Here is a 13,622-nt window from a genome sequence, read left to right on the forward strand (position 1 = left end):
AACGTCTTACATCTTGGCCTTGCAAAAGCTGGCAGAATTATAGGGAGGAAACAGATCAAAAAGACAAACATTTAGTAAGGATAAGCAAGGAAACTGAAAAGTTTGAACACGCAGAAACAGGACTGCAATAGAGAATAAACACTGACTGCATTTTAGGTTGAAAAGTACAACTTCAAAGGATACATCCGAGACCATGATCTAATTGTGCTGCAATTAATAAGTCAGCAATGAATACATGATACAGAATGCCTTCTATTGCCAGAAAGAGACACCGTCTCAGGTAACTCATGGGTGAAGAGTGATTCACGATTTCATAATGGAAAGAGTAAATTACATAAGACATGAGAATGGCAACAAAAATTCCAGCCAGGCTACATCTCAGCTGTGAGGACACAAGCAGCTGTGGCCACTTGAGGGTTCTACACGACAAATGAAGAATGCTTGCCGTTTAGACCGCACTGGGGCACTTCCATTCAGTCCTTTGTATTATACGTGGTCTAAAAATCACATTCGTACTCAAGAGAAAAACCAAGTCTAGCAATTACTTTGGCCAAATGCTCTGGGTTCGCTACCACAGATCTAGTGACCAGGGAAGGGACCCAAACTCCAAGAAGCTCTAGCTGCTAGAATATCCCCAAGGACGAGCCAGGGGCCCTCTGAGCGGAGTGGTCCACAAGCAAGCAACAGGTGAGAGACTCAAAGCCAAACCAGAATTTTAAAAACCTTAACAATTTATTTGTCTTATTTTCCAATAAAATATTCACATAATGTCAAAAGAATGGAATGAAAGAGATGTAGCCGACTACCTTTAATTATTTCCACATAAATATTTAAAATCTAAAAACCCCAGCGGATCATCAGACTGAGTAGAAATTTGATTCTTCAAAGCAAGTATTGCTTTACTATTGTCATTAATTCAGTCAATAATATGACCGAGAACCTGCAGCGGTAAACAAAATGCCTGCTGAGTTGTTTTTTAAAAGATGTTTCGGCGAGCCATTATGGGTCAATCCAAGAAGAATATGTTATTGAACTGCGTTGCACAAAGTTTCTTTACCTCTTCTGCAAAAAAAAAAAAAAAAAGGCAGAAAACAGGGGAGTGAGAAACTGAGGTTTTCACTTAAAAGGTTATAGGATATACGTTAGTACTTTAAACTCTTCTGGAATAGAGTTGGGAATAAATGTCTGCATTTACTGACCTTTAAGCTCCGAGGCCTAGGTCAGAAATGTTCATCAATCAAGAGAAAGGACAACAAAAGCTTTGAGTGCCCCGAGACCTCAGTGCTGTGCCACACAGTGCTCCTCGGGGCCGGGGGAGGCGCAAGCGCCTGACACACCCACGGGCTGGGGGACTGGAGCGCAACTTCTAAACGCTGACAATGGGGTACAACCCTCCAGGAACCCTGGCTGCCACCTGGGCCGCGGTTCAAGTGCTCGGCAGGGGCGGCACCACCATGACTCCATTCCCTCTGCGCTGGCTGCATTCACTGCTGTTTCTAACGCACACGACTCTTGCTACAAGTACTAGTAAGAGAAAAATGTACTGTGTCCTAGCAGATTTGTGCAGAAAACAAAACCACACACCTAACTTTTCTCCTACGTAGAACACTGCCCCAACCGTCCCGCTCAAGCGGAGCAGCAAGAGAGCCCGAGGCGGTGAAGGGGCACCACCCTCTCCTCCAGCACAAGCAGCTGTCAGGATCAGCCGAGGCGACCGCTGGAACCACAGTGCGCTCGGGACCAGACAACTGGAAGGCGGGCGGGAGGTCCCGCGCCACTGGTCTGCTCAGCCACGGACAGGGGGCTGTAACCTGTGCAGGGAACCTGACAGCTCTGCCTCGGGATGTCTCTTTATCACCGGGAATAAAAGTGGACATTTTTATACACGGTGAATAAAGCCATGGGATTTTTTTTTTCCTTTTAGCATTATAGAAAATTTTCCTTCAGCCACTCCAGGTCTCCTGTAACACAGGGAAGTTTTTCATGTACTTTTTCAAGGCACTGTGCTATAGAAGAACACAGAATGGATCAAACCATGGTTTCCTTTAAGCAACAGGCATCTGCTCAACATCCCCACAGTCGTGACTCACTCTCTAGCAGGTTTCCCGGCACACTGAATGGACAGCACTCAAGTTCTGCTCAAGTACCAAAGCCTATTTACCATTGACTTCAATCAGGTTTGCGTTTTTTTGATTCAGAATAACATACAGCTCCCGCTGGTCAGACTTCTTCCCGACAACCCAGTAATCGCTCATCGCCTTCACAATGACTTCTTCGTCCTCATCCACTCTGCAAGACATGAGTTCCAAAACGCAACAGTTTGTTATAGGGTTAGTTACAGCGTGAAAGACACACACATTCTAAGACCAGAAACTGGAAACCAGTCACATGAAAAGTGTGGGGAGTCACGTGCAAGTGACCAGCGACTTTGGGGCCTCCTGATCTCCTTGGAAGGGTGGCCCTCTGAGGCGGCTCGGGGCCACTCCTTTGAAGAGGATTCCTTCAATGCCTCTTCTCTCCTTAGAAAGGGGACACCTAAGTTGAGCAGTTGTTAGAATTACCTAGTAAAATCACTGTTGATGTCACCCAGAATCTTCATTAAATCCGGATGCACGGATGTAAGTGACACACTAGGTGTTTTCCTCATGTGAATTGTACTTTTCTCAGCTAAATTCATATGGTTGAAGTAGATAAACTTAAACTGGGGTTCTTTTTCAGACCTGTGAAAACATGTCATTAAAATGGTAACATTCTCAAAGAATAATTATCCAAACAATAGCACTACATTGTTAAAACCTTAAATCCATGTGGCTAAGGCCTTGTATTTTCGATGGCTGGGCCTTCAAATCAAGAATCTCAGTTAAGATGTAATAGGCTCTTTGTTCACTAGTAACTTACTTGATAACCGTGAAGTAATGAATATGATGGAATTTTCCAGATAGATGTTTATCTTTTTTTGAAAAACCAGTATTATAACCATTTTTGTGATGATTTTCTCCATAATAGTGCTTTAGAAATGGCAATCACTTGACTAGTCTCCGCGTTTTGAATTTTTTAAAAAAATGCAAACTACACACAGGCCACCTGTCTTCTAGCAGAGGCGTCAGCAAACAACTAGAGGCCCTGGGGCCAAACGTGGCCTTTTTCCTAAACAACGCTTTAGGGTACACAGCCACACCCGGACGCTCACGTGCCGTCTGTGGCCACTTCCACGCTTCAGCGACAGCTGAGTCTTTGTGACCTACAGAGCCCACAAAATCTGAAATGCGTATGATGTGGCCCTTTGCAGAAGCTGTTTGCTGACCCGTTCTAGGGGAGTAACGGCTCCCTTATCCCACGGTGCTGGGGAACGAATGCGCTCCCTGTAGGTCATCCCCCACAGAACTGAAGCTTACTCCCGTAACAAAGCTTTCACCACCCTAGAGGGAGACCGTTCTAAGGCGTATTAGGCTTTTCTGCTGAAGCGTAATGAATATTTTAATTGGAATACATCTTTTACTATTTGAAACGACTGGCCAAGGCTACCACACTGCCTCCCAGGTCCGAGTCTGGGCTCCTGAGGGAGCCCCTCCGACAGCGAGGACACAGCTCCCGGGGCCTCCCGCCCTCCCTGCTCACTGCACCCTTACTTCAGGTACACTCGGGTGTGGTGACAGTCTGAGCAGCCCTGCCACTGGGGGGCTCAGAAGCCTTCTCTGCTTACTTCCGGGTTAGCAGCCATGTTCTGGTGGGCTGAGGGTGCCGGAAATCCGACCTCTGGAAAAGTGGGTTACTACTGTAATACTTTACATCTAGGCAAAGAAAGAATGTGGATGGCTTAGTGTCCAGGAAAATGAAAAGAGAATTCATAACAAAACCAGAATATGTTTTTAAGTAGGCCCCTAAAACTAAGAAAAGCAAGTATAACTACGAGAAACACTGGGAGGATGGAACATTTCAAAAACGTGTGGAAAGAGTTGGGAATTTTGCTGTCCAGGCAGACAAACTTCTACCCAGCCGCAATCAGGCTTCCAGTCCTGGCTGTTCCGTTTCACCCCAAAACATTCTCTGTGGCCTCCCTCTTTCCCTCACTTAGAATGTGTAAAATACTCTTCTAAGAAGATCTAAATTATTTCTTTTGTACCCACGATGGAAATTTACATGAGCAAACGCTATGCAGCAGTTACAACAGGGACCAACGGTGGCCTCTTTCTACTCCGCCTTCCACAAGGATAACGTAAAAACAGGAATAGAAAAATTGCTACTTGCTTTTTCACTATTAACTTGTCCTCTTAATAAAAGAAAAACGAGAGACCAGCTCACAATAAAAACAGCAAGGATAACATTCATCCTACAGGCTTTTAGTTCTATCGAAAGTAACATCTAACGAACGCTGTGCTAGTTTTCAAGGAGTAGCCGCCACATTCACCTGGTATCTTTTCCAAAGAGCGAAAACAGACTCCTTTTATACACCAAAGTGTTTTTTTCCTAAACAAAGAAATGCAAATTTCTTGCCTTCTTAAAAAAAGAACATGCTAAATACAGTTACCTACGTCAATATAAGATACACTGAACACAGGGAAATGCAGAATTCCTCTTGACAATCTGTTGCAAAGTTTGGTTTAAAAATATCATAGCACAGTAACGATATCCTCAAAGAACATGGAAAGGTGGGGCCTGTCTTAAGTGGTTGTTTTTAGAGAGGATTTTCTGTTCTCTGTCAACCCTTTCTTCACATCCCTTTGACTCTTCTACAACTGGCTGAAAACCCAAGGATCTGTGATTGGCAGAGTCACAGGGAGGTCTCCCATGAGTAAACAGCTTCAGTTTTACTGAGCTGCCAGAGACTTCAGTGTTTAAGGACCAGGTATGTGAAAACCCATCCAAACTTCAAGAGCACGCCAGGAAAGGCTCTGAACCGGTGGAGGAAATCAGCAGATGTTTAGCGGGTGCTTGACTGCTTGTGGAGTTTCCCTGTGGACGTCAATGGCTGGCTGGGAGCACCGAGACCATCTGGTGGTTTTCCTTGTTCTGGGCCTCGTTCCAGATGGCTCAGGTTGCCAGACACGTGGTTTCTAGGTGAGGATGGCTATTCCTCACTTAACAAACCGAACTAAAAAATAAGATTCTGAATTGACCGATGTGTAGATTGTAAAAAAGGAAAACTGCTCTTAATTTAGGAGTTACACAGTACAGCTCTGTTCCTTTGCATGTCTAGGGTAATCAGGACGTGGGGCACAGCTGAGCCCTTGGAATATGCACGTGAACTCTGCCCTGGAAGGAAGGCTTCCCCGCTCCTGCTCCCCCTGCACCCGCTCTGGACGCCAGCAGGGCCAACCCATCCCTTCTCGCTTCCCTCCTGCCTGGCATCCCGTCCTGAGTCTCACTGTCAGCAACCTGCTGTCAGTGGGTGCGCTCCTCACTAGGAATCCTAGCGCCGTCAACCTCCCAAGGAACTGGGCTGGTTTACAAATGTATTCAAAATGACTGATAAAAAAGGATGATAAGAATTGCTCACAGGAAAGAGTCTCCTTTTCCAGTAACTTTGTACCTCCTCCTCCTCCTCCTCACACCTTTCCAAATTTTAGCACTCAAAGTGGCTAGTGAGTAGGAATATGTGAAAGAAACAGAAACAAATGTCTCGAATTCAGAAAATGATCAATTTGGGGGAAAAAGTCTTAAATTAGGGCCCTTCCTCTAGCCCTTAAAAATTCCAGGCGAATTAGACTGAGACACAAGATAAAACCATACAAGTACCACAGACGATAATGGCATTTTAAAAATGATACTGGGATAGATGGCTGCAAGTAGGCCAGTGAAGAGAGAAATCTAAAGGAAATGCCCAATGAAATGGACTACATACGAATCCCAGACATGTTATCAAAAATAGTAAAACCAAACTCAAAAAAATACGTGGTATGACTGAAAAGCACGGATGTAAAAGCAAAGATATAAAGCACTGGAGTGGGAAGAGCCAATGGACACGGACAGGCGGTTCGTGGGAGACAGAAATGCCAACCTCCGTGTCACCTAGTGGGCGTCTGACACAGCACAGTGCATGAGTGCTGGTGGCCCCTGTGGGAGGTGACCCACTGTCACTGCGCATTCCCTCTGCCCCAGAACTCCATGCCAGGGATATCTACGAACAGGATGAGTACACGTATGCACCAGATGGTTTAATACAGAGCTGTTTTAATGCTAGCAGCCAGAACCAGACCACCCATCAAATGCAACAAGGATTCAACAAACAGAGCTCATCTATCCAATTAAGTACCATGAAACCCTGAAAGAGAAGAGGCAGATCCATATTTATTGGTTTAAAATGATGTTCATGCCATATATTTTTTTAAAAGCTACAGATTTACAACATGACATGGTTTAAAAAGCCCATCCGTAAAGAACACTGTGTATATGTCACTGTTTTCCTATGTGTACAAGTCTAAAAACATACAAGCTAAATGAGAGAAGATTTCCAATATTTATATTTCTGAATTTAAAAATTAAGGACATAGGGGATGCCTGGCTGGCTCGGTTGGTTAAGCATCTGCCTTTGGCTCAGGTCATGATCTCAGGGTCCTGGGATTGAGCCCCATGTCGGGCTCCCCCCTCAGCGGAAAGTCTGCTTCTTTCTCTCCCCCCTGCTCCTGCTCTCTCTCTCAAAAAAATGTTTTAAAAAAATAGAAATTAAAATTAAGGACATAAATTACTCTCTAAAAAATTTTTTTTAAATACTTAAACTAAGTCCTTGAGTAGAAAAAAATCAAGGTGTCACACAAGTAATAGAAACCAAATACCAAACAACCTACTTCATGCCATTCTTTAAAGGGGTGACCTCAATTTTCTAAGGAACATTAAAAGAACTGCAGCTTGGAGGCGCCTGGGTGGCTCAGTTGGTTAAGCGACTGCCTTCGGCTCAGGTCATGATCCTGGAGTCCCTGGATCGAGTCCCGCATCGGGCTCCCTGCTCGGCGGGGAGTCTGCTTCTCCCTCTGACCCTCCCCCCCCTCATGTGCTCTCTCTCATTCTCTCTCTCTCAAATAAATAAATAAAATCTTAAAAAAAAAAAAAAAGAACTGCAGCTTGGGGCGCCTGGGTGGCTCAGTTGGTTAAGCGGCTGCCTTCGGCTCAGGTCATGATCCCAGGCTCCTGGGATCGAGCCCCGCGTCGGGCTCCCTGCTCAGCAGGAAGCCTGGTTCTCCCTCTCTCACTCCCCCTGCTTGTGTTCCTGCTCTCGCTATCTCTGTCTCTGTCAAATAAATAAATAAAATCTTTAAAAAAATAAATAAATAAAAGAACTGCAGCTTAAGAGTATGGATTCAACACGAAACCTCTCGCCCTGAGCCAGCGCTATGGCTGCTCTCCCCCGAGGACTGAGCCTGACAGAACAGCGGGGCACCTGGCGCTGACCTCTGGGGTCAGGACGGGGACAGCTGGCTGCCTCGTCAGCACCCCTCACCCTTCGGCAATGCCGGGAGGAGCTGGGATGAGTCTTGGAGGTCCTAAGACTAGCGTGTAAAATGGTTTGATCTGGGTCAGGATTTCCAGAAGAAAAGCACATTATCTTTTGTACTGAATTCAGGCCTTTTCCTCTAGTCAGCTGATACTTAACAGCCTGGCAAGCGAGAGCCCCTTACAACATATAAAATCTCAGATGCGTCGAGAGCAACTCTAAGGTCAGCTTTTTTTTTTTTTTTTAAGATTTTATTTACATATTTGACAGAGAAAGACAGCGAGAGAGGGAACACAAGCAGGGGGAGGGGCCGAGGGAGAGGCAGACTCTTAGCGACTGAGCCACCCAGGCGCCCCCTAAGGTCAACTTTCAAAGACAAAAACAACTATGCCTCTAGGGTCTCTGTTCTGCCCTAAGTTTAGTGTGTTCGACCATCGAGTTTTCCAGGTGCGCGTCTCCCAGGGGCCACTGATACTACACAGCAGTTCTGTTAACAGTCAAAACCTGTCCCCTGCGATAGACGGATAACACAGCAAAGGGTTAACTGTAGAATCTAAGTGGGGGGCTGTGTGTGTGTTCACGGCGTCATTTTTTCCACCTTCCTGTGTTTGGAAATTTCCATAATAAAATATTGGAGAGAAAACTGCTTTCTAATGAAATTAGACTGTTAATGTCCATGGCCCTCTCCTTTCTTCAAACTATTGATTTGGGGAAAAAATCTCAGAGCCCTTCCTCTAGCCCTTGAAAATTCCAGGTGAATTAAAGATTGAAACATGGGAAGATAAAACCATAAAAGTACCAGAGATAAAAATAACCTATTTTTATATCGGGGTAGAAAGCCGCAATTATGACACCGAAGGTAGAAATCTAAAGGAAGTGACTAATAAGATGGACTATATAAATCCCAAACTTGTATGTTATAAAAACCGATAAAACCAAAGTTAAAAATGAAAAATAGGTGACATGACCTCCGTACAATCCCAAGGAAAGTTGACCTTTGCAGAATAGAAGGTCCCTGACAAGCAAGACTTGCTCAGATACTCACTGGTGAGTTAATTAAAATCCGTCACATCTACGGAAAGCACAGGCAGAACAGTTAACATGTCCAGCAATCTCCCGGGAGGGGAGGGTGGGTTTGGGGAAAGCAGGGAACTACACCTTCTCTCTCTCCACTCAGCAGTTTATAACTTGCATGATACCCAACAGATCTGACTCACTTATGTTTCCTTCAGAAAAATCTGACAGTTTCATGGTGAAAAAATTAAACCTCAAGAGACAAACCATAAGACATGCTGAACTCTAGGAAACAAACTGAGGGTTGCTGGAGGGGAGGTGGGGGGGATGGGGTAGCTGGGGGATGGGCATTAAGGAGGGCACTTGATGGAATGAGCACTGGGTGTTACATGCAACTGATGAATCACTAAATTCTACCTCTGAAACTAATAATACACTGTATGTTAATTAAATTGAATTGGAAAAAATTAAACCTCAAGAGGGAAAGCGGTCAGGCACGTTCATTTCTTGGCCTTATCTTTTCTAATGCGAAGTAAGCTGTTGACAGTAACAATCCACACGCAGATACAGAACCTACACGTACTATCACCTGGACCCTGTGTGTGACCTCTCTACGGGCTGGTGCTTCTGGAAGACCATAAAGGCACAGCATGGGATCACTACAAACACAGGTTATACATAAATTCATACACGTTAGTAACTTCTCAAACATACAGGAAGTCCATATAAAGAGGGCTTTTGTTTCTCAAAGTACTTCCCACGTGCTCGCTTAATCTTTATAACATGACTACATTGAGAAGAGAGTAGAAAGAGGTTCAATGACTTCCCAGTGTTCTTAGAACCAAAATGAGTTTAACCTGAGTCTCCTGATACACTACTCGAGCTAGAGTCCTTCAAGGCACCAGATTCTAGCCCAAGGCCCCAAGGGCCAACATCATAGCTAACTTTCCCCCCTACATGTATGCACAAGAGGCAAAGTACTTTCCGTCTACACGAGGCCCAAGCCCTGCTGATTACCACTGCCGGTGTGAATCGTACAGTCTGGGCTGGTGGTCACGTGGGATGTGACGTGGTGCCCACGAGGTCCAGCCCACAGGCACGGCTGGCACACCCCACCCCATTCGTCTACGCCACAGTCAGGGGGGAGCTGAGGGAAGGTATTCACAGAAGACCAGCCCCCACCGTCATCACGGAGCAGCAAAGCTCAGGGAACAGGTCCCCAGGGAGCTTTTCAGACAGGCCTGAACTGCACGTTTGTTCTCTGGATTCAGAGAAAACACAAATGATATTACCATCCATATTCTTAAGTAAAAACTACCCTTCTTCTTCCCAAACCAGTTAAATGCCAGAAAGTAAACACGAAGCAAAGTACAAACCCAGACATTCTTTTGTTGATGTTAAACTGCTCACAAATGTCAGATGCCAGCACTGTGAGCTGGGGCCCAACAACGCTGTCCAGTCTTCGGCAAAAATCCAACGTGGGCTGTACGGAGGCTGACGAGTAATTTAAAAAATACCAGTAAGTTTTAGAATTCTTTGTGTCGAAAAGGTCAATATTCATCTAATGGTCTTAATTACAGTATTCCAATGAAAACTTTACTGATCAGGAAAATAAAACAATTAAATGACTGGCTCTCCCTCCCCTCCCAAAGAGAAGAGAAACAGAAGAGTCAGAGTTATATTTAAGGTGTAAAAGAGTCGAAGACCTACCTCATTGTGCATATCAATTTAAGTACACCCCGTGGGCTGGTAAATTAGCTGGCTACCCCCAGACTGAAGAAGGTCAAATATTTAACGCACAGCACACAGCATTCAGGGCCCAGCTGCTCTCTGGTCCTTTACAAACACGACCCCATTTAACCCCCTAAACCCCCTTTGATAAAGGTACTCTTATTATCACTTAACAGGCAGGGAGGCACAGAAAGGTGCCTAGGGCCCACCGCTAGGAAGCAGGTAGGCCAGGACGTCAAAAATACGAGGAAGAGCTAGTTCCCTGGCAGGGATCACAGAGGGGAGCCGTGCTTCACAGAGCATCTATGACAACATGTTTACTGTTTAGGGATAGAACACAGCAAGGTGTAAAGACAAAAGGCTTATCTGCTCGGGCTGAAGTCAGATCCAGGTGTGTACCTACCATCAATCATAAAGCACACAGCTGCACTCATGGCCTGGGAAGAGAAAACAAACCAAAGATTACAAAACAGCACAAAAAAGAAATTCGATGACCCAATGCAGTGGCCTTGTTTGAATCTTGACTTGAATCACTTGGTCAAGATATTTTTTAGTCAACTGGAGAAATCTGGATACGGACTGGAGAGCAGAGAACATTAAGGAAAGTGTTTACTTTGCCAGGTGTGCTAATAACATGGTGGTTAGGTGGAAACAGATGTCCTTATTAGAGATGCAAATTGAAGCATTTACGAGTGAAATGACATGATCTAACGTGTGCTAGCAAAAAAAAAAGTACAGGGAAAACAGATGAAAGATCAGCATGTTAATTAAATTAAGCTGTGTGCTGGGCGCCTGGGGATTCATTCTTCTAGTCTCTATTTTTGTGTATGTTTGAAAATTTCCATGAACGCAGTTAAAAAGCCCCCAGCAGATTAATGTCCCCTTGTCTCCCCTTTCATGATAGTGAATGTTGCCGTTGGGACACTGGCTACAGCAACCAAGCATAAATCCAACAACCAGACACGTTTAAATTTATCACTGTAGACGGTATACACCGCACAGTGGTGAAACCGTCACACAGAACACACGGCCTCGGGACGGAAAGCCACAGAGCTCCTCCTGAGGCCCGTGCCTGCAGGCGGCCACTTTTCACGGTCGTAGATACCACGGCTCTAGCGCCGCGGCCTTCAGATGTCACACTGAATCCCTCCTCGCGTCACGACAGGAATGAGCCCTCAGCAGCTTCCCTCTTCCTCCCCGTTGTTTAGAGCCGCTCCAGCTTCCCCACGGGTCGCCCTACAGCCCCGATGGCCCAGTTCTCACGCCACAGTCTCAGGCACCAGCTCCTGGATTGCTGCTTCTCCCACGAGCGCACTTACCCCGCCCCCCGTCTCCGCACCTCTCCCCACACCCTCCTCTCAACCGCCGGCAGCTGTACCTCTCTTCCCACACAGTCATACCTAAGCACACCTGCACTATTTTGTAAGTGAATCGTAATGATCACCTGCTTATAAACAGGCTGCAACACTCGTGGCTCACAGGCGAGTTCCATCCAGTATGTGTTTCTTTCTGTGTAATTTTGACTTAGATGCCAGCTAGTTTCCTACGAACACTCCAACTTCCAGCCTCTCCTGAGATACCAGCACAGCTGAGACCACCAGCTCTGCTTTCCGAGGCGCTGCCTCGTGGAGGTGAGTGGCCCCTGGCCTCCTTCCGACTCGAGCGACGCCGTGTTTGACAGCACGACTCCATGCTGAAGCCCCATGCGCTTATGTCTACCATCTGCGGGGTTCCTGCAGGCATCTGCATGCGTGACCCCTGACAGGTTGGTTTTTTTTAAATGTGCCTTTCAAGTCCTTGTTTAAAAACTTGAAGAATTTCCAATACGTAGAAAAGCACACAGAATGGCATGACGAACCCTGCAGGCCATCACTTCCCCAGTGACTGTCAGCTGACACACAGTCCTACCCTTCGCCCCTCCCCTACCTACATGCTCATCTCAGATGCCACAGTTACTCCAGACACAGATCAGTTAGGTATCCACGGAGGACCAGGACTAGGGAGCCCGTTCAAAATGGCAGCATGAGGAGCTCCACGGATTCTCCTCAGTCTAAACACCATAATTGAAGAAAATTATAAAAAACAATACTTTAAATTTCCAGAGGGAAACTGGCCAAAGGGCAGACAGCAAATGGAGGAATGTTTAAGAACACCCACTACATCTGAGTATTAACAGCATCAGTCTTTATAACTTCAGAGCCGTCAACACATACAGTATTAAAAAGAAGGAAGATCTCGGGCGCCTGGGTGGCTCAGTCGTTAAGCGTCTGCCTTCGGCTCAGGTCATGATCCCAGGGTCCTGGGATCGAGTCCCACATCGGGCTCCCTGCTCGGCGGGAAGCCTGCTTCTCCCTCTCCCACTCCCCCTGCTTGCGTTCCTGCTCTCGCTGTCTCTCTCTCTGTCAAATAAATAAATAAAATCTTTAAAAAAAAAAAAAAAAAAAAAAAGGAAGATCTCAAATCAAGAACTTAAATTTCCATCCTCAGACCTTAGAAAAAAAGAGTAAACTAAACCTAAAGAGAAGGAAGAATATAATGAAGATCAGAGCTGAAATATATGAAATAGAGAACAGAACATCAATACGAAAAAAATAATACCGGAAGTTGGTTCCCTGAAAAGATGAGCAAAATTGAAAAACCTTTAGCTAGACTGCCTAGACCAAGTCAAAAAGAGAAGAGACACAAACCATTAAAATGAGGGATTAAAGAGGAGACACCATTACTGATTTATGGGGGGGAAAAAAGATTTTAAGGCTGTAACACTATGAAAAGTTACATACGAACATACTGAATAACAAGCAGAACAAATTCCCAGTAAGACACAAACAACTGAAACCGACTAGAGAAGAAATAGACAATAAGACCTAGAACAAGGACCGAGACTCTTTCATAATGAGAAGGTTTCCAACAAAGAAAAGCCCAGATGTAGATGGCTCACTGTGACCAATTATTCAAAGAATTAACAGCAATCCTTCACAAACTCTTCCAAAAAACAGGAGATGAGGAAACACTTCCCAACTTAGCCTGCAGCCAGTAGAAGCCTGATACCAAAACCAGACCACGACTTCAGGAGGAGAGAAAAACCACAGGCCAGCACCCCCTGTGCCCCGAGCCCACGGGGCATCAGCAGAGCTCTGGAGAGCTGGGGCCTAAGGCCAGGGCCAACACCCAGTAAAACTCTGGAAATCAAGGCTCGAGAGAGCCTCCCCGGATGACAAGTCTCCGCACACGTCACACATCCCCGCTAGCAGAAACAGGCCCCGTGCTGTCTGCGCAGCTCCACCGGGAGGGGACACCTGGAAGCTTGGGCCTGGTGACTCCCGGATCCTGCCCCGTGCGCCTCTTCCCTGGACCGTCTTTCCTCTGCACCCCTTTGCTGTAATAAACTGTAACTGGGAGCGTGCCGGCTTCTCTGAGTCCTGCGAGCACCTCTAGTGAATTCCCGGGC

The 13,622-nt window shown here is 45.8% G+C and overlaps 1 protein-coding gene across 1 annotated transcript in view; it reads right to left on the reverse strand.

The window, feature by feature from the left end:
- Positions 1-713: 713 nt before the first annotated feature.
- Positions 714-13,622, reverse strand: part of CCZ1 (CCZ1 vacuolar protein trafficking and biogenesis associated) — a 31,025-nt gene continuing 18,116 nt past the window's right edge. Inside the window, exons 11-15 of the mRNA XM_036123581.2 lie at positions 10,578-10,611; positions 9,820-9,937; positions 2,562-2,720; positions 2,162-2,289; positions 714-1,062 (exon numbers count right to left, since the gene is read on the reverse strand). Coding sequence (XP_035979474.1) covers positions 1,007-1,062; positions 2,162-2,289; positions 2,562-2,720; positions 9,820-9,937; positions 10,578-10,611 — 495 coding nt within the window. The 3' untranslated portion in view covers positions 714-1,006. The remainder of the gene's footprint in view (positions 1,063-2,161; positions 2,290-2,561; positions 2,721-9,819; positions 9,938-10,577; positions 10,612-13,622) is intronic.

Source organism: Halichoerus grypus, chromosome 6 (assembly GCF_964656455.1).
Source record: "Halichoerus grypus chromosome 6, mHalGry1.hap1.1, whole genome shotgun sequence".
NCBI lineage: Eukaryota > Metazoa > Chordata > Mammalia > Carnivora > Phocidae > Halichoerus > Halichoerus grypus.